Below are 27,133 nucleotides of genomic sequence, written 5' to 3'. Positions count from 1 at the left end.
TCGCAGCACAGACATCGATGTTCTCCATACTGAGAAGGGCCTCGAGTGTGTGCATCTTGAGATTGAGACTTCTGGCATTGAGCAGCATTACCCTTAGTTTTTTTCCTTTTTTGTGTTCTAGGGTGGTAGGTTTAGAATTTGAGCCTTGCCTAAAAAAGGCACTATGGGGGTGGCAAGAGCCTTTGCCAATATCCGGAAGCCCAGGGGTGACAGGTGCAAGCCGTCCCTTGCGAAGCAGCGTGGCTTGTCCAGCATGTAATCCCAGGCAGACAGACATTGGATTCCCTTTGAATGACACCAGAAATTAAGCCAATTATTAAAGCTGATCATCTTATCACTGTATTGTGGCATCATTCTAGGTGAAGGTAGGATACTGCTCAAGGTCAGGGTCATACCTGCCTGGGCTACATAATCAGAGAGCTCCTCAATGTCTCTTTTCATGTAGTCCAAGGAGGTACATCTCAGGTCGTTGACACCAGCGTGGACAATGACTAAGTCATACTTGTACCTGCTGTTGAGAGACCTGAGTGCTTGCGTTATGTGGCGGATTCTAGCACCCGACAGGCAGCTTACTGTGACCTTCTCCTTACTCAGTCTGGTGAGCGAGACGTCAGTGTGTCTGACTATGGAGTCACCAATGATGAGTGTGTCTGGCATTGTGTTTGGCCTTAAGGGCTGTGACTGTTTGACACTCTGACTGTGTGGTCTATGTGTTGCATGTGTTGGGTCCTGAGGTGGTAGTTGTTTGGGTGTCTGCTTTGGTGGCTTCTGCTGTTTTGGTAGATTTTTGATCAGAGCCTCCGAGTATGTCTTTGTGTGATTATGTGTATGATTTGAAGTTGTGATGGTACTATGTGTGACTGGGTATGTAGTGTGTGTGGTTACCTTCTCCTCCTGTCTGGTCTTGCCAGTCCTATGTTGAGAGAGCTCAGCCTCCAGTTTGGCCATATAGTTGCATCTCTCGCATGTATTTGTGTTTTGTGGGAGAAGGAGAGGATTGTCTGTGTACATGAGGCAATTGTAACATTGCCTCTATATTCCCAGGTTCACCAGTTGAGCAGGAGAGGACACTAGCAACTGATCCCTCGACATACTAGAAGTAATAGATAAAAAAACTTACAAAGGACTCCGGGGGATGTGGGTTCTAGGCTGGTGGGGTACTATCTATAATAAAAGTGCTTTATCAAGGTGCAAGTACTGTAGGAGCAAGTGCTAGGCTTTACAGATAGAGAATAGTCTACTTGGGAATCAAGTAGAGATGAACTTTTTAGTTATAGGATACGCTGGTTAGATCAGCAGTACAGTTCGAGGAAGGTAATTTTAAGTGAAAATTTGAAGAGTGGAATTTAAGTGGCCCGAATAGTTTAACCTTGTTTGCTCGCCGCTGCTCTTGTGTGCAACAGTGGCAACTCCGCGCTAACGCGTGCTTTATAGCAGGGGGCTGGAAAAAACAGGAAATGACCCAAAATGGCCAACGAATTACTAGTTGCTGTCTCTAACCACTCCTCTGAGGACAAACAAGCAGCTCAGTACTCCCCACTCCCACTGGTGAGTAAAGAAACTACCTCTGGCCACACAAGAAAATGGAGGAACACAGGAACCAAATACAAAGCCCAGGGAACAGCAAAATCTGATCACTGGAACAACTAGCTAGGAAAGTTTAGGAAAGGAGAAGTATTTTTTGTTTTTTTTAGTTTTTTTGCAAACAGACAGAAAAATACAGTAAATGCTTTGTTTTTCGACTAAATTGCTATCAAAGGCTGGTACACTTGAGTGTATTAGCCTGTTTGTTACTTTTAAGCAAAACTTTAGCCAACAAGTGCAATCAACAATTTAAGCACAGAAAACAGGAAAATAAGGTAATAAAACAGTAATATAGGCACAAACAGTAGTCGAAAAGCTCAAAAGGTCGAAAAATGCAAAATAAAATGTTTAAAAATACTTATAATCAAGAAAGTCGCTTTTTCTGCTCTCTGCTGGCTTAGGAACTCTGCAGGGGACCACGAGGAGCTATGTCAAGTTCTCTAATGCCAGAAAAGCCCGCCAAAGCGTGCTTTATAGCAGGGGGCTGGAAAAAACAGGAAATGACCCAAAATGGCCAACTAATTACTAGTTGCTGTCTCTAACCACTCCTCTGAGGACAAACAAGCAGCTCAGTACTCCCACTCCCACTGGTGAGTAAAGAAACTACCTCTGGCCACACAAGAAAATGGAGGAACACAGGAACCAAATACAAAGCCCAGGGAACAGCAAAATCTGATCACTGGAACAAGTAGCTAGGAAAGTTTAGGAAAGGAGAAGTATTTTTTTGGTTTTTTTTAGTTTTTTTGCAAACAGACAGAAAAAATACAGTAAATGCTTTGTTTTTCGACTAAATTGCTATCAAAGGCTGGTACACTTGAGTGTATTAGCCTGTTTGTTACTTTTAAGCAAAATTTTAGCCAACAAGTGCAATCAACAATTTAAGCACAGAAAAACAGGAAAATCAGGTAATAAAACAGTAATATAGGCACAAACAGTAGTCGAAAAGCTCAAAAGATCGAAAAATGCAAAATAAAATGTTTAAAAAATACTTTGACATTATACATTATTATGGTAACATAATGTCTGTCTCACTAACATCTAGTTATTGTCTCTTCAGTGCTCCATACATTTCTGTTATGAAAACAGCACATATGCCCTGAAGCATAACCACAGAATAGTTCATATTTGTTTTTCATGGTATCAGAATGCTGCATCTTCACTTCACTACTAGTTACTCCAACCCAAAGTAACAAAGCTTGTAGTACAAACCTATTTGCTTACTACAATATGAATTTCTTTTAAATATGAAAATGTTATGCAGTTTCACTGGTGCAGTACTTTTTATTAGAAGAATCTTTTGCTGAGTCTGGTCCCTACTTTAGAAGTTAAGCAAACCTACAGTTAGTATTTTAAAGTAAGGGGGTGAGATGGGAGGCAGGAGACACAGCCTACCTTTTCAAAATATACCAGGGATTTTTGTTTTGTCAAGGGCGAACTTGACAAAAGGGTCTTTTGATGAGTTGCCTTTTAACAAAATGGATATAACATCTTGTTTTCTAGTCAAGAATGAAACTGCTGTTCTTGCAGCACTCAAGACACCCTCCATACCATTCTCCCACAGTGTTGGACAGAACATGGGTCACAACTATGCTGGCATTACTGCTCCTGTTCTGTACCCTTAGAACACCGCCTTTACAGTAACAGTATGGCACATGTTTTTAAGAACCTAAAATTATTAAGCTTTTTCTGCAACCATACATTTCCCTATTCCAAAGCTATATACCATATCAACAGCATGAAGACATAACTTGTGGAATGCAATATCACTAGGGATAACAGGCTAGGCTTTACTTAGCCTTTCCAAAAGAGTACTAAGGCACTAACAGTGCAGGTACTAAAAGAAGACTGGTAAGAAACAATGTCTGCTGACATTTCTAAGATAGAATATAAAAAGAAGTTATGTCCTTACCATAACGTTCCATGTGAGTTGTTCATCTCGCCTTTTTGTCCTTACACGTGGGTTCAGAGCCAATCCCTCGGCTCCAAGTCAGACGCTTTTCAAGCTCAAACTCTCAGAGAAGCTCGAGACCCAGTATATATCCCATGATGCTCTACTGTAAACCCCAGATCTAGTTCGTTGCACCCGAACACAGCCGAAAAAAATAAGCACTGCAGTACCTACCTATCTAGGTACCTATTGATTTGCAGAAAGGAAAAACAGTCTGTCTTACGAAGACAGGCTGACAAGACCAACCAATCCACCAAGGCAACCATCTTTCTCACCAGGAGCGGGAAGGTGGGAGGGAATGTAAGAACAAAAAGGCAAGATGAACAACTCACATGGAACGTTATGGTAAGAACATAACTTCTTTATGTGAAGTTGTTCTATCTCGCCGTTTTGTTCTTACACGTGGGTAGCGTCCCAAGCACCCTAATTCTGGGCGGCTCAAGGGAGAACATTCCTGAGCACAGTGGAACCAAAGGAAGCCCTGCCCCTGGAGGCCTTGTCCACTCTGTAATGAGTGATAAACGTGTGAGGTTTGGACAAGTAGCAGCTGCACAGATGATATCTAAGGGTAAACGAGCTGCATGAGCTAATGACGTAGAAACAGCCCGGGTAGAATGGGCTTTGACATTAGTCGGTAATGGCTGGTTAGTAGAGGAATAAATGAATTTAATGCAATCAGAAAGCCACTTAGATAATGTGATTTTTGATACCGCAGAACCTTTCTTGTTCTTTGCGTAAGAGACAAAGAGTTGATCAGATTGCCTGAAGTCTTTCGTTCTGTCCAAGTAGAATATCAATTGTCTGTGAACATCAAGCTTGTGTAACATATATTCCAGTCTGTTGGTATGGTGTCTAATAAAGGTTGGGAGCTCAATGGACTGATTTAAGTTAGTTTCTGAACAGACCTAAGGAAGAAAGGTAGGATTTGTCCTGAGGGACACCCTATCATGGTGGAAGATCAAATATGGGGGCTTGGAAGATAAAGCTTGGAGTTCCAAGACCCTACGCGCAGATGTAATGGCTACCAGAAAAATTGTTTTCCAAGACAGAAACTTCAAATCACAAGATGATGCGGGTTCGAAGGGGGTAAGCATCAATTGGGATAAAACAAGATTCAAATTCCAGGGAGAGACAGGGTGTCTGATAGGTGGTCTGAGATGGTGGGTCCCTTTCAAAAAGGCCTTACATAGTCTGTGGGACATGATGTTAGACCCGTTAAACCCTACATGAAAGTTGGAAATGGCAGCCGATTGAACCCTTATGGTGGCAGCTGCTGCACCATCATAGAACAAGGAAGACAAGAACTCTAATATGGTATGAATAGGCGCAACATATGGGTCAACGTTGTGGTGAGAAGCCCAGTGAACAAATCGTTTCCATTTGCTATTGTATAGCTTCCTGGTTGACAGTTTATGAGTGGAAACTATAATATGTTGGACCGCGGGAGACAAATCTTGAGACCTGGCTAATATGGGAATTGGAGCAGCCAAGCTGTCAGTTTTAGGGAGATGAGAGAGGGATGAAGAACTCCCGATGAATGAGTCAGAAGGTCTGGCACTGGGTCCAGAACCCATGATTCTTCCACTCGATACTTCTGAAGGAAGGGGAACCAAATCTGACGAGGCCAAGATGGGGCTATCAGAATATCAGTCCTTTCCAGACTTTTGGCTTTCTGTATGAATTTGGGAATTGGGGGAATTGGCAGGAAGGCAAACAGGAGGCCCGGGGGCCAATCGTGTACAAGCGTGTCCCTCGGGTTGCTCCCCGGTGGGGGATAAAGGGCAAAGTAGCTTCTGCATTTGGTATTCATCAGAGATGCAAACAGATTGCAGCAAGGCTGGCCACACCTGTGGAAAATCTTGTCCGCCACCTGTTGTTTGAGGGACCACTCGTGAGGCAACAGGATGGCCCTGCTCAGTTTGTCCGCTATCACATTGGATGACCCCAGGATGTGCATTGCTATTAAAAAGCGCCTGGTGGATACAGCCCACTGCCAAATTCTTAGGGCCTCTCGGCATAAGGGATACGATCTGGTTCCCCCTTGCTTGTTGATGTACCAGACTACTGACATGTTGTCCGTCTGAATTGCAATTGTCCCTGGAGGAAGACAGTCGTGAAAGTGTTGCAATGCCAGGAACACCGCTCTCAGCTCCAGGACATTTATATACAAATGTGATTCCATTCTTGATCAAGTACCTTGGACAGTCTTTCCCTGAAATAGCCCCCCCCCCCCCTATCAGGGAAGCATCTGTGGTCACTTTGGCCATGGGTTGGGGAAGAACAAGGAGACGTCCGACTACTATCTGGTCGCTGTTCAGCCACCAATTGAGATCCTTCTTGCAAAGATTTGTTAACAGAATCTCGTGCGATATGGGCAGTTGTTGGTAAGACCATTGTGTGAAGAGTAACCACTGGAGTATCCGCATGTGCATGTGTCCCAACAGGACTGCTATTAGGGTGGCTGCCATTGTGCCTAATAGCTTCAGTATCTGGGATGCAGGAGCTTTCTTCTGGGTCAGCAGACTGGACAATTGACTTCTTAGAGATAAGATTCTTGTTTGAGGCAATCTGATACTTGAATCAACAGTGTCTAGCTCTGCTCGTATAAAGGTAATACGCTGTAAAGGCGATAGCGCCGATTTTTCGAAGTTTAAGGTTATGCCCAACTGGGAGCACAGGTTGATAGTGTAGTCTCTTGCCTGAATTAGTTGATGCCTGGAGGTGGCGGTGAGGAGCCAGTCATCCAGATATGGAAACACCCGGAATCCTAATCGTCTCAGGTGAGCCGTGACCACTGCCATACATTTGGTGAACACTCTGGGGGCTGTGGTGAGACCAAAAGGCAGGGCTCTGAACTGGTAATGACTGGCCCCCAGCCGGAAATGCAAGTGGTCTCTGGATGATCTGGCCATTTTGATGTGGTAGTAAGCATCCTTGAGATCTACAGAGCACATCCAATCGCCCGTTTCTTGGAACGGAAGTATCGATTGAAGCGTGACCATATGGAACTTTTCCTTCTTAACGAAGGTGTTGAGTTTGCTGAGGTCTAATATGGGTCTCCAGTCCCCTGTTTTCTTTGGAACTAAAAAGAACCTTGAGTAAGTTCCGGATCCTATCTGGTCCGCTGGGACTGGCTGGATGACTCTTTTGTCTAGCAGGTTTGAATCTTTATGGCTGTTAGTTTTCGCAGACTGGGTGGAACGTCTGGAATACTTGTACACATGGGAGGGAATTTTGTAAAGGGAATGTAGTAACCTCTGGAAATTATGCTTTTTACCCAAGAATCCATTGTGATGTTCAGCCAGGCATTTGGGTATAAAGCCAAGCGACCCCCGACTGCCTCCAGAGAAGGACAGCCTGGCTTCCTTTCAGGAACGCTGATAGGGCTTACCAGAGAACTGCTCCCTGTCACCCTGATTTTGCGGACCCCCTCTGCCGTTTGGATGGCGTCTTCCGTTTCTACCCCTCCTCTGCCCCTAGAGGGGGCATCCATAGGTGTGTTCTGGAAAGCTCCTTGGGGCTTTCGAAACCACATTTTTCCACTTCGTTGCCCTTTGGAGTACGGTCTAGTTGGAGTGGAAAAACGGACTCCTACAGCAGACAGAGTCTTTCCTTCTTGTTCACACCTAGTAAGCGTCTCCTTAACCTTAGACCTGAACAAGGCGGAGCCATCGAGTAGGATATTGACAAAGGAAGATTTGAAGGCTTCCGCAAAGGAACAAAGGCGCATCCAGGACTATCTCCGAAGAGCTATCGCTGAACCTGCCGCCCTACTCGATCCATCGGCGGCATAAGAAATGAGCCGCATGGATGAGTTGACTATAGAATTGAGGGTGTTGAGTTGTGCAGTCACTGTCTCAGAAACTGCATCAGTTGTGTTACCCTGTAGAGTATCTCCCAGCTCTTTAAGGAGATCTCGTTGAAGGCGGGTAAAATGGATCAGGTAGTTGAGCGATCTCATGGAAAAAGCCGCAGAACTAAATATGTGTTTCCCATACCTGTCCATCGTCCTAGAATCTCTATTAGGAGGATGGACAGAAGAAGAGGTTTCCGACATCTCTTTCTTGGTGGCTGCCACCACCACCATGGCATCAACCGGGACTCCCTTGGTAAGAAAGGCCTTATAAGCAGGGGAAATAATGAACTTGCTGGAATGGTTCCACTGAATCAGGGGACTCCCATGCCCTTCGTGCAACCAGATCCATTAGTTCGTCGAAGGGAGGAGTAACCCAGGAGGTGGATGGTTGTGACCCAAAGGCCTTCAGGAGTACCAACTCATTCTCAGTAGGGGCAAGGGACTGCCAATCACCTCTCTGCCTTAAGATCTCCAATATGTCTGCAAATGAGACATCCTCTGAGGAGGATCGTGGGGACCCTTCTGATTCCTCCAAGTCAGTATCTGATGTCAGGGATTCCTGTGGGGAATCCAAGTGCCTCCTCTTGCACAGTCTCTTCCTAGGTACTTCATTGGTGGGAGCGTCCGGTGAAGTCCCTGTAGAGCAGGGGCTGCCCAATGGGGATACCTGAGGCTCTGGGTCTCGACACTTGGTAGGGACCTGTGGGGAAGAGACAGAATGAGGCCCTTTAGGGGGAGGGGAAGAAAGATCTGAGGAGGTAGTGGTCTTAGAAGACATGACCTTCCTCATGGCATCGAAGGCACTAGAATCCCGGTCCGAGTAGTCTGTCGGCTCCGAAGAGGCCGGCAGCCTTCCCCGAGCCAATACCCCGCGCTCCAATCTAGAGGACGGAGCCGAACCCACCTGCGCCGAAGCCCCGAGTGGATGGGTCGGAACTGAAGTCTCGGTCCGACTCTCCACCCTGGAGTCAGCGAGGGAGTGTCGGCTCCGAGACTCCCCGGTCAGAACCGAGGAGGTCAAGGTCGATGGAGCCGAGGGAGCTGGATCGAACCTCGGCTCTGAGGGCTCTACCAACATCAGTTCTGTCTGCCCCGGCTCAGAGAGTTCGATTGGCTTCGGAGGAGGAGGAGTAGAAAGTAGGGCTGGAATTTCAGGCTTTGAAGCCGAATGGCTCGAAGTGGAAAGCATTTTGGCCAGGGCCGGGTTCTCTAGCAATCTCTTAACCACACGGTCCAGGTCCACATCAGATAACCTCAAAGAATGGGTCGAGGGATGGGTCGAAGGAGCCGAAGACGGCACCGGTTGAAGAATCGGAGACTGAGGAGTCTCCAACACCGGATCCACAACTGGGCTCCAAGGTAAAGGACATTTTTAAACGAAGGAGAGGAACTATATATATATATATATATATATATATATATATACATATATATATATCTATATATATATATATATATATATAAAAAAAAAGAAATATATATATATATATATATATATATATATATATATAAGTTCAGATCCCTGAACTCAAAACTTTGAGTATTAACACAACAGTTATTCAACTATTTTTTATAAGTTTACCTCTCTACAGAAGTAGCTAAATTCTAACTAATCTAACTAATTCTAAACTAATTCCAAACTACCACTAATAAAAAGCACACACAAAGGAGCTGACAGAGCCCTGTCACGCCCAAAAGACTAAGAAAGGCCTAGACACACAGCCGTTAAGAAAAAACTCTCCAAAGTATTCTAAGCTACACACTAAGTCTAACTAAACTCTATTATTTTAATTACTATAACACTAGCTAACACTCTAATAGAAAATATTTTTCAAAATATCTCTAAATATTGAAAAAAAATAACACTGGCCCGAGCTTCCTCCGACGAGTCAGTAGATCCGTTGCAGCAGCAAACTAGATCTGGGGTTTACAGTAGAGCATCATGGGATATATACTGGATCTCAAGCTTCTCAGAGTTTGAGCTTGAAAAGCGGCCAACTCGGAGCCGAGGGATCGGCTCCAAACCCACGTGTAAGAACAAAATGGCGAGATAGAACAACTTCACATTTTTGCTTTGAAACAGTTACTCACACTATAAGGAACAAAAGTATGGTTGTCATGTAATGGACCTCTTTTAATAAATGCTCCCAAAACATTGTTTAATAAATGCTCCCAAACATTGTAGTACGCCTAGATGTCAGCAGTTCCCCAAATATGAAGGAATACATAGTATAGATTTGGTGACAAGAACCACACGGGAATGAAGATGAGAGACGTGGGTGGTTTTCCATGTAATTTAGTATAAATTTTATACTCAACCTTACAACAGAGAAAATAATCTAAATAATGAATATGCCACTGATGCAGTCTAACAGTAAAATAAACATTGAATCTACTGATATAAGTATGCTTAAAGAAATCAAGAATCCATGGGTGACACCATTATTTTTCTTAGTTTACTCACTGTTTCTCAAACTTTGCTGGGAAGGTCTATCAAAGGTACACATCACAGTGATTAGTCACACTGAACATCACTGTGGCTACACTGAGTAAAAAAAAAAAACTTTTAAGTACTTAGACCTAATAAGCAGCTGCCTCCCTTCAGACCTCATTGCCCAAATTTAAAGAACTATTTTCATCTACCCACCCTCTATACTCCTTACAGTTCTTGACAGTTATTAATTTTACACTGTCATAGTTCATTCAACCTTACTTTATATGCCTACCTCCCTTTTTTCTGTGTGGTTTGCATGTGGTGGTATCCTACATAACAGTGTAGTGAATGTTGAGCCACGATTATGCTCTAAAATCAGGGACAAATACATTTGTTAATCACTTCCCTAATGTGAGACCGGATCTTAACAGCACTTAGAAGTACTTATCCTTGTTAAGGATACTTAAGTGCAGTTAAGATTGTGTCTTGCACAAGATACTAACAGTAGGCAACGCCAGCCAGCAAAGAACAGTAGCAAGAATGTAAATAGTTTTTAAAAGCTCGATAGAACTTCACTCTGCAACACATATAAACAGAAAGCGTTGCAGAGTGAAGGGTTTAACAGCTGTAAAAGCTGCAAAATCTACAAAGGAGCACTTTATTTCTGCCTGCTGTGTCTGCCTCTCAACTTTAACTTTCTAGTAATCACTGAGGATTGTAGTCGGTCAAAAATGCCAGACATTAGAGTTTCATATTTCTCGTTGATCAGAAAATGCATGTTTAGGCAAAACCTGTTCTTGTTGTTCTATTAACACTTTAAGTGAATTAGAGCAGTACTTAATAACTGCCTGATTTTTTTAAACAAGAAATATCTTTATTAAATTATCATGTATGAGAGAGGCCATGTTACATTTATATAAATGAAAATGAACCATAGTGACACCATCTCACATGCAAACATTATACATTCCAAAATGTGCCGACACAACTGTAGCTGCAAACATTACGTCACTTTTAACATATTCAGTCATTGTCAGTAAACCATTACATAGCTCATTCAAATCCTGCCTTCTTTTATCCCACATTTCACATTTTTTCTACGTAATTTGCTTCTTCCCTTTTCTAAAGATCCCAGTTCCATTTGTTTTATCTCGGTTACTATCTTCACTACTTCTAGTAAAGTTGGTTTAGACTTTGATTTCCATTTTCTAGCAATTGCTTTTTTGGCAGCCATCATAATTAGACCCAAGCAAGGCCTTACTATGTCTAGGCAATTCCGATTCTGTATCACAGCTCAAAAACATCATTTCCCTAGTTACTCCAATTTAAACACCCAGCATCTCTGACAAAGCAGTCTGCAGGGAATCTTCAAAGTCTGCTAACTCATTTCATTACATTCTCAGAAAATATGTTTCCAGTTACCTCTTTCTTCCCCACCACACCTCCAACATTTGCTATGTACCTGAGGAAAAATTATTTGAAGTCTGCTTGGAGTATAAAAATACCTATGTAAACACTTCCAGGCAAAGATCCTACATCTTCTAGATTTGTTGCATATTTGGGAGACATAAATATATATATATATATATATATATATATATATATATATTCCCCCATTATTTCTTTGTGAATTCCTTATTTAATCTCTTTCCAATCCTAACCTCCTCTGACTGATTGTTATAGTTATCATGCAATATTTGATATGTTATTCCTTTCTTAATGGCAATTTCTGTTCTAGATTATACTAAAAACTCTACCAGTGCTGGTCTTTCATTTAGGACCCCCCTACTTCTTTCTCTTTACCTATACTCCGATATCAATCATTGAAATGGAAGTCAATCTCTGGCCTGCAGTCCAAATAAGTTCTACACGTCTTCCCCATTCTATTACCATTCCCTCTCTAGGTACTTGCTCCCAATACATTGGTTCCTTTGCCAGTTTTCTCTAATATATTCCTGCCCCCTCTTGCCTATTGTCTACATCCCTAATTGCAGTCATCCCTATCAGCAGAATCTCCTTTCTCCATTCCCGTGTTGGCTTAATTCTTAGACGACCTTCAGCTATTTACTGAATATAATAATCTGTATGATTGTTGTTGTTCTCCTTAAAGGTCTGCATCCAAAATCCCAGTCTCTCCTTGTTACTTGAGCTTCCCCGTTTCACCATCATCTCTTTCCACTCTGAATTATAGTTTTTTTTGCGTGTGCTATGTATAGGAGCCTTAATGATGCTGCTCTGAAATACCCTTTTAACTCAGGTAATCCCAATCTGTCCAGTTCTATTGGAAGAATATGCTTATCCCATTTGACTCTTGCTGTCTTCCCTTCCCAGATAAAATCCTTAGCTCTTTATTAATTACTATGCAGAACTTCTCCTCTGGTTGATAAAAATATGCCTGGCCAATGTATAAGTCTAAGGGGACTAAAACATTTTAGCTGCTTGTATATTATTGTTGATATCCATATAACAGAGCTTTATTTTTCTTAGTTTTTGTATTATCTTTTCTTTAGTCTCTTCCCACATATCTTTGGCTGCCACACTGGTGTCATTTTTAATCCAGACTCCTAAATACTTCATTTTATCATGTCCCCATAAGTTTGGATATTGCTGAACCAATTCGTGTGTGGGTACATCATTTACTGCTATTGCTTTTGTTTTAGCTTCATTAATTTTGTATCCTGAAAAGGTTTGAAACTGTCTCAAAATGTTCCATAACACTGTAATGTCTCTTTCTGGTTTTGTCAGGTATAAAATAATGTCATCTGTAAATAGAGCAATGACTGTCTGATTCTGATCCTTTTTTTCACCATTATTTTTGGATTTGTTCAGAATTCTTAAGCAATGAAGTCGAGGTGTGCTACTGTATGTTCTTGACAGGGTTTAGTGCTTTATCAGCTTTTAAAACTTATAAAACACTTTGTGCTGTGTGTGTGTGTGTGTGTGTGTGTGTGTGTGTGTGTGTGTGTGTGTGTGTGTGTGTGTGTGTGTGTCTGTGTGTAACTGTCAGTCCATGGAGCAGATAAAGCACCGTGCATTACAAATAATTATGATCTGCTCACAAATCTTAACCTTTTAGGGTCTACTACAAGTGGTATTGTGCTACTAGTGCAAGACACACTTGCTCACTGACATTTGCTGTAATTGGCAAATAGCCTAACTCCCACCAGCCTGACTGCCTGACCTACAAAGTCGGAAAAAAGACAAACCTGTAAAGTGTTTCTGTAGCACAAGACCTGAATGTAGCAGTACTTTCAGAGAAGTGTAACAACTGTTACACACATCCCTTAAGTACTGTTACAGTCAGGTCTCATAAAAGGGACGTTCCTTCATTCTCAAATGTTCCTAAATATCTTGCCTCATATTTTCACTCATTTCATTTCACACTTTCATTATTTAACTAAATAAACTGTCCCTCACTTTTTCTTCCACTTATATTTACTTGCTTTCTTTGTGAGTGCTTTACTGGCTTTGAAAGCCAGTAATGTTTTTTTCTTTTTAACTGATACTACATGGAATAGGTAAATCTCCATGCCCTACAAAGAGTTAGGATTGGGTCTCACAGATCCTAACCAGTTATTGTGCTCTCGATATGGAATGCAAGATTCACGTCTTCAGCTTCGCTCTCGAGGTGAATTTCTTGACATCCATGTCTCAAACACATAATAACATGGTTACAATCAGAGACCCGATCATAACCATATATATTATCGAATGTACTGTAACTACTGCGTACATAAAGCAGATAACACCTGTTGTATCTCCTGTTACTGTCAGCACATAATGTTTAAAGTTCTTGCTGTATGGATTGTTTAAAAAAATATTTTGTTATCCTTGCTTTATCTCTGGGCTAAATTTGAAATTGGCCCAGTGCTTACCTAACTTTTAACACATTTAAACAAATAAACAAATAAATAAATTTCAAAACAAAGTGCTTGGATTTGTCCAATGAGTATAGCAAACTATGTTTCAGCTGAAGAAATTATCTGCTTTCTGAATGTCAGACATTTTTGACTATGAATTTCTGCGTGTGTGTGTGTGTGTGTGTGTGTGTGTGTGTGCGCGCAAGTGCGTTATGTGTGTCTATGTCCATCATCATCATCCCTCCCCCCACCATAACTAAACAGCACAAACAGTACCAGGGAATTAGATAATCAGTCTGCTAGTGTCAGTCCATGCAAATGACCCATTAGTAAAAGTATAACCAAAGGTTACTGAAATTAAAAAAATTAAATAAACTTCACCTCCTCCTTCTCCTCAGCTTCCCTAATCCACTGCCACGTGAAATTGCACAGGATGTGGTTAATCTCCCTGTGACAGCCACTCTTTCAGAAGGGAACCACTAATGGGGTGTGCAAGTCACCCTTTGCCTTCTTTCTGAAACAAGGAAAAGCAGATTTGCAGAGCCTACAAGTGTGATTTCACTTGTAAAAGTTAAAGTAAAAAAAAAAACATAATTGCCCACTATCCTGCCACAGAAACATAAAGAAAATGCAACAGGGACCCTAGAAATACCCGAGTTAATCATACCACAACACTAACACATCTCTATTTTACTAACATCTGATGTCAGAAATAAGACAAAGTGTATTTTGCTTAAATTTAACCCTTTAATAACAGTAAAGGAAATATTGGTAGCCATACAATTTAATAAAATACATCTTATCTAATATAAACTGGGCAATGCAAGTGTGTCATAAGCAAAATATGATGAGAGTACATCATTAATTCACTAGCAATAACAAATTTGGAGGTGAGATATTTAGGGAGGGTATAAGAGAAGCACAGACTGTGCACTCTGCATGGCATTACCTTCTCTTATGTAAAACATACATTTTTGTTTACTATCTGCAGCTGCTGAATGCTTATTGCTGTTAGCAAGCCAGTTTCTGGTTGCTTTACTTTGGTAAGTTTTGATTTCATGAATAATGACTTGGTTTACTGACCGGTATCTGGAAATGATCTATCTTCCCTCCTGTAGTGTGCGCAGCCCTCCAAATGCAGACCAATCCCATCACTAATACTTATCATATAACACTGCAGCATTCACTTCTTCTGTAACTCAGGGACATGTATTCCCTGACAAGTGATCATAAACGGAGATAAGTGCTTACAGTATATTACTACAGGGCTTCTCAAAACAGTATTATTTTATATTCAATGTAATAAAGCACATCAAGTTGAACAGCCCAGTTGGACAAAGTAATCCTTTTGTGTTTGTGCTTTTGTGCTGAATTTTTACTCAGAAATGTGCCACAGCTAGGGCACAGCGCTTAATTTGGTAAACACAGACATGTAATGAGTATAGTCATTATCAGTCAAACTAGTCAAACTCCCATTTTTTATCAGGTTTGCATCATTCTGCAGAATCAGTTTGACATCAAAGGAGTTTCATAATTAGCTGCATAATACTGGGTTGGGGGTATGCAAAAAAAATAAAAAATCCAGGAAATACCATTCCTAACTGGACACACCTCAACAAGTTTGCCTTCAGTTTTAAGGACCAAATCCCAAGTAGCTTCAGCAATTTATAATATTTTTTTTCCCAAAATCTGTTGCACAGGCATTTTTCTAAACTCTTTATGAGTTATATGTTGGTCATTTTTTAGCAAACATGGCCCAAGATTACTTTTCCAGCAATAATGTGATTTTGTTCCTACTGTGTGAATCACATTTTGCAGAGTTTTACTACTGCATTCAGACTGACAAATGCAGACTTAAAAATGTCTTTTTTCTGATTGCACTTCAAGAATGTAAAAATCCAAGCAAAAACAAACATTTATCACCCTCAAATAGAATTTATGTTAATTTTCTAAATTCCCTTGAAGGCTTGACAGATGATTTTTTTTCTTGTTTGCATGATATTCAAGACATAGCACCATAAAGTACTGTGCTGAACTTTTTTCAAAGTTCTGACTCAAAATTTACCTGACTCCATGATCAAAAGAAACAAATTTGTCTCCTTCCTCAAAACAGAATTTTACATTTACTATAGAAAATCCACAAAAAGCAAAAATTAACTGGAACAGGTGAAAGGTGTGGTACAAGAAAACTGTGTAAACTTGAAGTAAAAAACACGTACCGAGCCAACACGGCTTGGCAAAAACCTCTGTCTGAAGAAGCGATAGTGTTATCGCGAAAGCACTCACTTTTTATTATTTTCTATTTTGTTTAATAAACATAGATTTTTGCCCTACTGTAGAAAATCATTTGACAACCCAAGCATTTTCTTTGCTTATGTTCAAGATGGATTATCCCAAAAGCAAAAAGAAGTAAACATGATGCATAACTGATGAAAGGATGCACTTCATTTCCAAAAGTGAATGCAGCTAACCAATGCAGATGAACATTAAGGTATCTCATGCACACGGCATCTTGACAGACATCTCCAAATGTCTTCTGCATCCTTAATAAATGTCTACCCCCCCCCCCCCCACCATGGTCATGCAAACCTTAGTTATACAGTGGAAACTTCTTCTGATTTCCACATCTTCTTTACCTTATACCTCCTCATTTCGTCTATTACAAATATTTAACAACTGCTGCTGCATTCTGTGTGTACATACCCTGCATCTTGTGCTGTATATCTAACCTTATTTCTGTGTATCCTGACTCTGACCTGTTTTTGAGGAATATCTCAGCCTCTATGTGATTTTTCTGCATGGATATGCCGGTTATCCACCACTTCCTCAGCACTGGTTCTAGCAGATATCTGGTTCCTTGTAACAAGGAGAGAGTACTTTTATTAGGACTGTTTGTCCTTATTTGATGACCACTACAGCTAAAGATGTGACCTGGTCTCGCAAAGCACTTAATTTAGTGTAGGTTCATGCAGAAGACTCACTCACTTGCATTTAAAACTGGTTTTCTACATAAGACAAAATGCAGCATGATATACTGCTTCGCATGGTCATTACCTGAGCTCTGTGCTGTCTGCTAAGGAAATGGCTGGTTTTCTCAGTGCGCTGCTGCATGCCTGGCTGTTACTACAAAAAGGAAATAGGAATTATTAGTAATTGTACAACCTAGAACTTCACATATACTACATGTATATCCGACTGTGAACAACCCTATAAAAATTAGAGACATTTATCAACAAACTAGTAATAAAATGAATAAATTAAAATAAAATGAAATGAAATGTCATATAACTCACAATGAGACTTTCATCAACGTAATTCATAAACAATGCTCAGTCTTGTTTTCCTCATAAATTCAATATGCAGTATCTGTTTTAACAGCAAATATATGAAGACAGCTAAAATGAATTCTTGGAAAATAAGTTAGCCAAGTGACTAAGATATCTGAAGAGCTATACAGGGACTGCCATGCCATATTGAAGCACTTCATTACCAGCTGAAAACAGAAGCTTAGGTGGAAGCTGTTGCACACTCATTAAAACAGATAAGTCACTTACATATTAGGCCAATAGAAAAAGAAGTTATAACTGGAGTGAAAGGGAGGCATCAGTATCATGACCCATCTGAGGAGTCAAACAGCTGATTAGTTAATGCAGGCAGCTATAAGACTATGGCCATCCATCGAGAAGGTTTGGTTTCCTATCTGCAAGATTTCTCTGTATAAACCAAAATATATATTCCAAAACAGTCATTTAAGCAAGCAATAATGTCAGACATGGTGGGCATTATCAGGAAAAAACACCTGGCAAAGGGTGTTGTGAGTCCCTACACTGCAGGTGGAGAGCCTTACCACCAGTGAAAGGGCATTATTTCCCCTGATAACACCCACCTTGGAGGGCATTATTTTACTTAGAGAACAGACTATGTGATAAATTTTTGTATTTGGCTTTTTTAGTAGTATAAACTTATTTTTATATAAAACACTTTTTCCACCTAATGTTTTCAAAATTGCTATAATAAATGTAATTTATTTATTTACAGTTTGATGACCAGGGAGGTCCACTGGGCTCGGGGAGCCCGTTTTCAGCGGAGGCCCGGGGAGAAAAGCTCTGCATAACATAGTTTAGTTACAGATGCAATTATAGTAAAGTAGGCACATTTACAATTACAATTACATTTCAAAGTAATTGTAATTTAAATTGTAATTGTTGTTGGAGGAAGCATTTTATATCCAAAATATAAGTTATGTAAGAATTTAATGTCACACACTCATACACTGACAAACAAACATGCACACCAATTACTGCCACTTTGCTGACTGAAAACACCTAAGATATCTCATTGTGAGCAAGTGAATGAAAAAATATACAATGTAGGGCACTGAAACCCCCACCCCTCATGCCTCTTAACTATCCCTGGTGTTGCAGAACATACATGATTTTGCTGCATAATTTTGCTTTGTCCCTTGTACAATGGCTGATTTTTCTGGTAAATCACTGAGGATTATAGTCAGTCAATACTGCCAGACATGAGTTTCATAGCTCTTACTGTTTAGGCAATCTGTCTTGATGGTACATGGAATGTCTTTTGCACTTAGAACTATGTTCTCCCTTTGACTGTCTCTCTCTCTCTCTGTCTCATACACACACATACACACACACACACACACACACACACACACACACACACACACACACACACACACACACACGCACACACTCCCCCCCCCCTCTCGCATTATTCTTTTTTAACTTTTGCACCTTGCTAAATATGGCACATCCTCTTAACTTCTGCAGTTACTTTTGCTAGTTGAGTTTTTTATTTACTTTAATTCTATATTCACTAAACAAAGAGGTGTTTATTGAATGTAAAAACAATGGTTGCTTTTTTTTCACTCTGAACATTACGGAAATGTAATATGCTGCTTTGATGCAACAGGCTTGTTTTGATCATGCAGTAGCTGTACATTAAAACCTGCTGGAGAACGTTTATTCTCCAACAGAGTGACAATGTACATTTTAGCTCATTCTCAAAATATCTTTAATCCTTACATCATGTCTGTATATACTGCATGTGTCATGTATCTTGGTGCATTTGCCCCTAAAGGAGGTTGCCATCATTTTTAGAGGCTGGATGTATACTACCACTGTTTCATTCTAAAGTCACGTGAGTGAAGGTGGTAATTTTGCCATTTTATAGTAATGTCCAGCAGGTACACTTTGATTAGTAATTCCAACAGAAATTATTAGTAGTACTGTTATGACACTCTAAGCCTTGAAAACAATCTTATCTGTTTACCAGCATGTGACAACCTGTGGCACAGAGCCAAGGTGACAGATCAAACTAACAGTAACTCGTAAAACAAAATAAGACATAAAAAATCACTGAGGTCAAAGAGGGAGGGAAGCAGGGCTGATGATGGTTAGCTGTCACTACTAGGGGGACAGGTGCTGGAAAAATATACTACGGTGGCACCACGTAATGGAGGCCAAAAGACATTACTACTCATACACCTTGAAGACACTCACCTAAGAATAGAGACATAGAGCTTTTAAGATGGCTGCACATGGATCAAAATTTTAATTTCAGCTTTCCCGGTATGAAGAAAGAAACTGGGTGATAACAGCTAGTAATTCTGCCAGGTTGAGTAAAATTATGGAAGCCAACAAAAAGAAACTTGGAGAACATGAAAGAAAATCAACTAGAAAAGATGGAGAAAACACTGACTGGGAAGAATCCTGAAGTTGTTCAGCAAAAAGCAGTTCAGGCTCCAGCTCTGATACAAGAGATGGCTTCCAGTAATTTAGGGGAAAAATAAATCAAATGTACTCAAAGCTGATTGGAATAAATAAAACACTGAAGGAGTATATCACCTAAAATATCAAAAGGCTGGAAAAATAGAGGAAGCTTTAACTAATTATTCAGAAGAACTGATAAAACATAAAAAAATATCTGAGGTTGAAATGGAGAAAAGGCTGGCTGAGTAAGAGACTTCTCACAAACAGCTATTTCAAAAAATGGTAGAGTTGGAGGGCAGACCATGCAGAGAAAACTTGAGATTTTCTGTTGTAGCAGAGAAACTGGAAATAACAGACTGCATTAATTTTATGAAAGCTCAAATAAGAATTGGACTGGTATGGTACAGCAAGATTTGTTAAATGAAAGGGCTCATCGTGCTCCAAACCTGGACATGAGAAAGCAACCAAGACCTGTATGAGTAAAGATGCAGTCATACCAGCAGAGAGAGTTGATCCTGACAAAACGAAAACTTACCTACACGTTGCTATCAGAGGGGCAAGCTCCCCTGCACCCCCTGCAATTTAAATATACCAACTCTGAGACTGCACTACAGTGTGAAAGATGGGAATCTTCCCATTCCACACTATACGGAGATGCCCATTCTGCATGACCAAAATTTCAAAAGTTGATCATATGGTCTCGGCCATATGGGTTTCGGCTTTCTGAAATTTCGATCATGTGTGGAGGTGCCATATCAAAAGTAGAAGAGAAGCAAATTTAATTTAGAAATAAAGGAATGTCAAGACGGAGGTGTGAGATTCAAGCTGTTGTACCAGCTGTCTTCAGAATATTTTTTCTTGGGGGAATCAAAGACATTTTTTCATGCAGAACAGGCTAAGGAGGAAATGCAAAAGTTTATCCAACAAAAAGTGAGCCATCGGTCAGAGTAGGGTTCTGCTTCTCATTATTCTCAAAATAAAGCTCATAGACGGACTTTGCTAGTGAAACCTTTTCAAATGTTTGAAATGAAAATACTTAAGTGGGAAAAAAATCACAGGAATTGACTAGAAGAATCGTGAGTACCTTGGATGTGATCCTGAGTCTGGTGTTGGGAGATGGTGATGGCCTGGAAGAAGACCAGCAACACTGAAATTAGTGTGAGACTATAAAACATCAATCATATTTGTGAAATATGGTTTTGCAAGAAAAAGTGGCTGAGAAAGACTGGACTTTGATGAGTTTGTTAAACTTGTGGGTGGACTGTAAAACATATATTCCACTTTATGTCATTAATGTTTACATTGGGAGGAAAAAAGTAATTGTAAGTAAAACAATTTTTGTCCTTACTTCTATTGGTAAAAAAATTAAATGATATTAACTGCATGTTATATGGTAAAGCAGATTTGTGTAATATACTGTGAGGGGTATCTTAAATGTGGGGGTGAGGATGAGTCTTTTCAGTGATTGTTATATGTGATAAAGACATTACAGTAAACAAGTACTTTTTTAATTTAAAGAACATGAATTACAATGTACAAAGAGAAGGAAGACTGAAAAAAAGATAGTTTAAGTTAATATATACTAATCTTGGGTTTTTTGGATAGGGGATGGGGTGTAAAAGTGTACTCATTATATTATATGTAGAGTTGAGATCCATCCATCCAGAACCCCTTTTTCCCATTTTTGTACATGGGGTCGGGGTATCACTTCAATAGTGAGAATTATCTAGAGCCAAGGTTTACAACCGCCAGTGGCTAGCCCTGATGCTGTACTTCATCCACACCACACACTTACACCTGTGGCCAATTTAGAGTGCCCAATCCACGTAACACATGTCTTTGGAATGTGGGAGAAAACTGGAGCACCGAAAGGAAACCCATGGGAACACAGGGAGGACATGCAGACTCATCATAGAAGGTACCCCAGCTGAGAATCGAACAGGGGAACCTCTTACTGTGAGGCGACAATGCTATCCACTGTGCTGCCTACAGAGTTGAGTTGATTACTCTCAATCAATTAGGTGAATGTCTGGATTAATGCCTTTGACTTAATCTATAAACAAGTGTTTTCTGTAAGCAAGCAGACTTGTAAAGTAAGACAAAATGATGAATACCATGAAAAGTGCTAAGTTTCTTGCATATGCAATGACAGTACTTGTTTTCTTTTCTTTTAGCAAATGTTCACTGGGTTAAAAAGTCTGCTGCTGAAGGCAGTGCATACTGTTCTTATTTTTCCATGGAAATCAGCTGTCTTCAGGTACAAACAATCTTGAGAGTTCAGAGTACTGTTTACTTATAGAAATGCAAAACTGAAAGGTATAAGGGCAAGCAGTTCAGTAAATAATACAGTATGAAATAACTGGAAGTGAATAAAAGATTGCACCTTCCTTAGCAGCCTTAATACATTAATGCATTTAACAGAACAGTGTATAATTCAGTTTTATTTAAAGGCCTCTTGTGTACTTTTTCTTAAGACTAAAAGTTAATATTTTCTGAAAGCATATAAGCTATTTTTCCCATCTGGGAGGGGAACCAAGATAAGAAAAGAACAGACAGCAATCAGTGTAGTGGGAACACTGGCTGTAATATGTAGTTTAGCATGAGTAACCTTAATTTTAGGTTAGGTAATGGTTGTGGGTGCAGCTGGTGATTTGGGGCAATTGTTCCTATCAGGAGGGTTAACCTTAATTTTTGGAAGACATACATCGTTTTGCATGCTTGTGCTAAGTTAATAGGCTATGGTGGTATTTTGAAAGATATATTTAGTTTTTTTGTTTGAGGGTTTTCATTAGAACAAAACGTTTTGAAAAAATGTGACATAGGTTCATTGGAGATGACAAAAAACAACTGTATAAAAAGATTAATCTGCCAAACATTAAAGTTGTCGTGTAATTGGTGGGAACAATAACTTCTTATCAGAAAAACTATGCTATCCATATTATTGTGGAATGTAAATGGCCTTACAGCTATAGACAAAAAGGTAAAAGTATTGAATTATATTAGGAAATGCAAAATGCAAATAGCAATGCTGCAGGAGATACATTTGGAAAGAAATGAGCATGTGAATTTAATAAAAAAAAGATTTTAGGATGGATATTCAGCAAAATATCAGCGACGAAGGAAATGGGAGTAATTATTGTAATTGCTACAGGATCTCCAATAGTGACAGAAGAAGGAAAAAAAGACAATAATGGTAGATTTTTGGTAGGAAGAGACTACTGGGAAGGGAGGAGGATTATGCTGACGTGTATTTATATTCCAGCAAAAACTTGTATTATAGAGCTTAAGTAATTTTTGGGAGAAATAATCAGCTTTCATCAGGCAATATTACTTACATCTGGGGACTGGGACTTGATTTGCAACAATGAGGATGCATCTGGGGGGCCTGTAAGGGAAAATGTAAGAGGATAGATTTCTGAAGAAATATGTGAAAATATCTGGTATAGAAGATGTGAATTCAGTAAAGGAACTTAGAGAGAATGTACATATTATTCTTCAAGGTACTGTAACTGCAGTAGACTAGACAGAAATTATATTTCACAGGAATATGTGCATTAATTTGAAACCTTCAACAAATATCCAAGAAATATTTCAGATCATGCACCGACAAAACTAAGGGTGATGAAGTAAAAATGACAGACTGGCACTTTCCCACCTACCTGTTAAAAAGACAGCAATTTAAGGAATGGGTAGTGGAAATTGTTTGACATTTACTACTGAAGATAAAAATTTCTTCATAAGTTATAGCTAGTGAGTGGGATAAAATAAAAACAAGGTAGAAATAAAAGGAAAAGAGATGTGGTTAAGAACTAATAGGAAATATTTAAAGGGGCATACAGAGGATAAAATATTGCAGAAGGGAAATCTCACAGAACAAGAAGAGACACAATTGCAGAGTGCTAAAGAGAAAATCAGGGAGTATCTTGATAATATGCAGGAGTTTAGAAAGATTGCTGTTAACCAACATTTTTTTCCATACTAACTCAGGGCACAAAATGTTTTAGCACAATTAACTACAAAAACAGAAGTAGAAAGTGTTGTCACAAAACTAAGGGAGCCTGTAACAAGAACAATACCCATTGATCATATATGGGGTATTAAGAGATATTTTGGAAATTTTAAGACAATTTGCATAAAGGAGAGAAATATGGAAATCAAGAAACAGAACAAATGGAAATATTTATGGAAGACTTAGATACGCCAAGGTTAAAGGTAGATAAGGCTCAACAATTAACAGTTAAGACAGGGGGATATGAGATAAAAATGGTGTTGTACAATCCATCTGCAGGAAAGTCACCAGAAACAGATGGTATTCTTATGGATATTCAGAAGTTACGAGTGAAGACAGTGAAAAAGATATGGAAGGTTTTGTTTAACAGTATTTTAGAAGAAAGGTAAGAACAAACATCTTGGAAGAAAGCTGTAGTGGTTGTAACACCTAAAGATGGTATAGGCCCATCAGACACAGCTTCATATAGACCCATTTCAATTTTAATCCATGATTATAAACTGGATACACACAAAGCTGCTGAGAGTAGGCTCCAGAATCCACAATGAACTTGAAAAATACCAGGAAACGAATCTATGCAGAACTGCTTTATTACAACACACTAGCGCTTTCACAAAATGCTTCTTCAGGTGTAAAACTGATACAAAAAAACACACCTTAAATAGCCAGGTTGAATAATCACATGATGCACTCTAATTAACTTTTAAAAGGGAGACCTTAAAATCAGTTTAAAACATACATATATACTACATATACACTATTAATAAAACATACACCCTGCATAAAGAACAGATATATAACAATATATATATAAGCACATTCTAATGAGCATATAAGCATATTTAATAAACAATCTACGATTATTATAAAATAGAAAAATAAAAAATATAAAAAACAAATAAATAAATAAAAGACAGGATTACCTATGTAGAGCTCTTTTACCAAGAACAGGCTTCAAAGGCACCTGTTCATTTAAACCATGACCATAATTGGCTCTAAGCATGACTATCCACCTAGCCTCTACTTCCTCAGTTCTAGCTCTAATATCACCCACTCTAAAACTCTCATATGTCCTAGAGACAACCATAAACATAAACTTATGTTGTACACCCATATTTTGTACATGCTTAGCTAAAGCATTAGTATTACTCCCTTTACCTATATGGTAATAATGCTCTCTTATTCTATCCTTTAGAGAACGATCTGTCTTGCCAACATAGAAACATCTACAGGCAACACAGTTAGCTAAATAAATCACGTGCATAGTTTCACAATCAGCCTGAACCCTGATGTCATACACTCTGCCTGTGTCAGGATGTGCAAAGAAAGGCTCTTTATTAATGTACTTGCACTGCGAGCATTTACCACATGATCTAGTACCAAGTACTGTCGGGGCATACTTTACTTCCTTAACATTACATAACCTTCTTCTTAAATTCTTCTTATTCTTAAAAGTGAACTGAGGTCTGGGGCCTATAATTTCACTTAATTGCGGATCAGTTAACAGAATATCCCAATGTTGGCTAATAATTTCAGTATACCTCATAACATCTCTTGAGTAAGGAATACAAACCTTAATATTATTTGCTCTATTGGTATTGCCACCAGCTGACCTTTTTGAAAAATACGGTTTGGCCCTACTCTCAATTTAGAGACTTGAGTAGCATTATACTCTACCATCCCATAATCATAACCTCTCTCTGTAAGCTCATTAATGGTCTTATGTTTCTGCTCTTCAAATTCGCTATTCTTTGCACTCAATCTAGAAGCCCTATAGAATTGATTCTGGACTACATTTCTAAAGACATAGTCTGGATGCATGCTATCCCTAGATAGCAAACTATTAACGTGACATTCCTTTCTATATAGTCTAGTTGACATCACATTAGAACTGTCCTTTTCCACTATCACGTCCAGAAAATTTATACTAGCATCTGAATAGTTCAAAGTGAACCTCAAAAAGAGGGTGATACTGTTAATGTACTCAACAAAACTCATTAGTTCTAAAACAGAGCCTCTCCACAAAATAAAAAGGTCATCTACAAACCTTCTATAAAAAATAATTAAATCTTTAAAAGGCCCTTCTAAAAAATCTGTCTCCCATTTCATCATAACAGCGTTCGCATAACTATTCGAACAGGCACTACCCATCGCCACACCATTCTTCTGCCAATAAATCTGATCACTGAATAAAAACACATTATTCAGAAGAACAATAGACATCAAATCAATGTATAAATGAATTTCATTCATACTATATAGATTACTACTCATCAGTTGTTCTTTCAAAAAAGCAAGCCCTATATCATTGGGTATTACTGTGAATAATGAAACAACATCAAGGGTAACAAACAAATATTCAATATTCAACATGCCACAGTTAGTGCCTTCATACAGATCATGGAGAAAGTGCTCAGTATCTTTAAGAACAAATACTGAATTATCTATTAAGGGCTTCAATTTTTCTCTAAAAATACTGAAATACATTCCGTACACCATCCCCTTCCTGCAACAATAGGACGCATAGGGGGTCTAATCAGATTCTTATGCAGCTTAGGTAAACCTTGTATAATAGGGACGGTATAATGAAATACCCTAAGAAACTTGAAGAGATCCTCTGTCAATAACCCTATTTGCAATAAAGACTCTAATTGTTTATTAACCAAAATGACCATTGATTGCATATGAGCTCTGGTTATTTTCTCATAAAAGTCAACATTATTCAACATTTCATACATTAAACAGTCATACTCCTGTCTATCAAGTAAAACAATCCCCCCACCTTTATCAGCTGGTCTAACTACAAAGTTAACATCATTCTCAAGAGCACACAATGCCTCAAATTCAGCCTTGGATAAATTATGTTTTCTACCACTAAAATTTCTATCTTCATAGACTTTATAGAAATCAGATAAACACATTTGTTCAAAAGCATTAACTAATGGTATAGGCTTAGGAATAAAAGTACTTGGTTTTCTCAGAGAAGTTTCTGAAGTATTAGTGTTATGTTTAAACATATACTTCAGTGTAAGGTTCCTAGTAAACATTTTAAAATAAAAAATTATGTCTGTAATAGACATGTTAGCAGTTGGATAAACGATAAACCTTTACTTAAAATATTGACTTCCAAAGCAGTTAATTCACGTTTTGTTAAGTTAGTCACTAATGTCTTACTTGTTGAAACGCCTTTTTGATGGTATACACTTTGTTCACTTCTTCCTCGTGCTTCCTCTTGTATCGCGTTGTACTCCTCCCTCTGTCTCTGTGCTGACTGTTCTGCTGCTGTGCTCCCTTTCGATTCGATGAACTGTCCCTCATGGGAAGTGGAAAATTCAAATGAAAAAATGGCGCTACTCCATGAGGCTGTGCTGGTATAGCAACAGCTCCGTTGTTATCAGCAGTGGAAGTATTACACTCCGCTTCCCTATGCACTTCAGCCGAAGTAATAATAGTCTTTTTTCTGGCTCCTAAATTAGATGCACTATCATTCTGTGTGCAATTGGAAAGAGGCGCTCCTACTAAGGTGCATGTAGTTTCTCTTGACTGCTCCTGTTGTTGTATGTCAACGCTTTCACTATCAGTTCGTAAATCTACGTCATTGCATGCTTCATATGAGGCATGAGATTCCTTACTGAAGCTGGTAGGCAAATCGCGAGGCCAGGTGAAAATATTGCCCAATGAGAAATCGCGTCGATCCCTCTGCAATT

The 27,133-nt window shown here is 39.3% G+C and overlaps 1 protein-coding gene across 1 annotated transcript in view; it reads right to left on the bottom strand.

Annotated features, from left to right (window-relative positions):
- STRIP2 (striatin interacting protein 2) overlaps nt 1-27,133 on the bottom strand; it is a 1,652,725-nt gene that overhangs the window by 916,400 nt on the left and 709,192 nt on the right. Inside the window, exon 6 of the mRNA XM_044088838.1 lies at nt 16,737-16,805. Coding sequence (XP_043944773.1) covers nt 16,737-16,805 — 69 coding nt within the window. The remainder of the gene's footprint in view (nt 1-16,736; nt 16,806-27,133) is intronic.

This window comes from Protopterus annectens, chromosome 11.part0 (genome assembly GCF_019279795.1).
Source record: "Protopterus annectens isolate FY-2018-M chromosome 11.part0, PAN1.0, whole genome shotgun sequence".
NCBI classification, from domain to species: domain Eukaryota; kingdom Metazoa; phylum Chordata; order Ceratodontiformes; family Protopteridae; genus Protopterus; species Protopterus annectens.
Note: the sequence above shows the minus strand (reverse complement) of the source record. Positions and strands in the feature narration are given on the sequence as shown.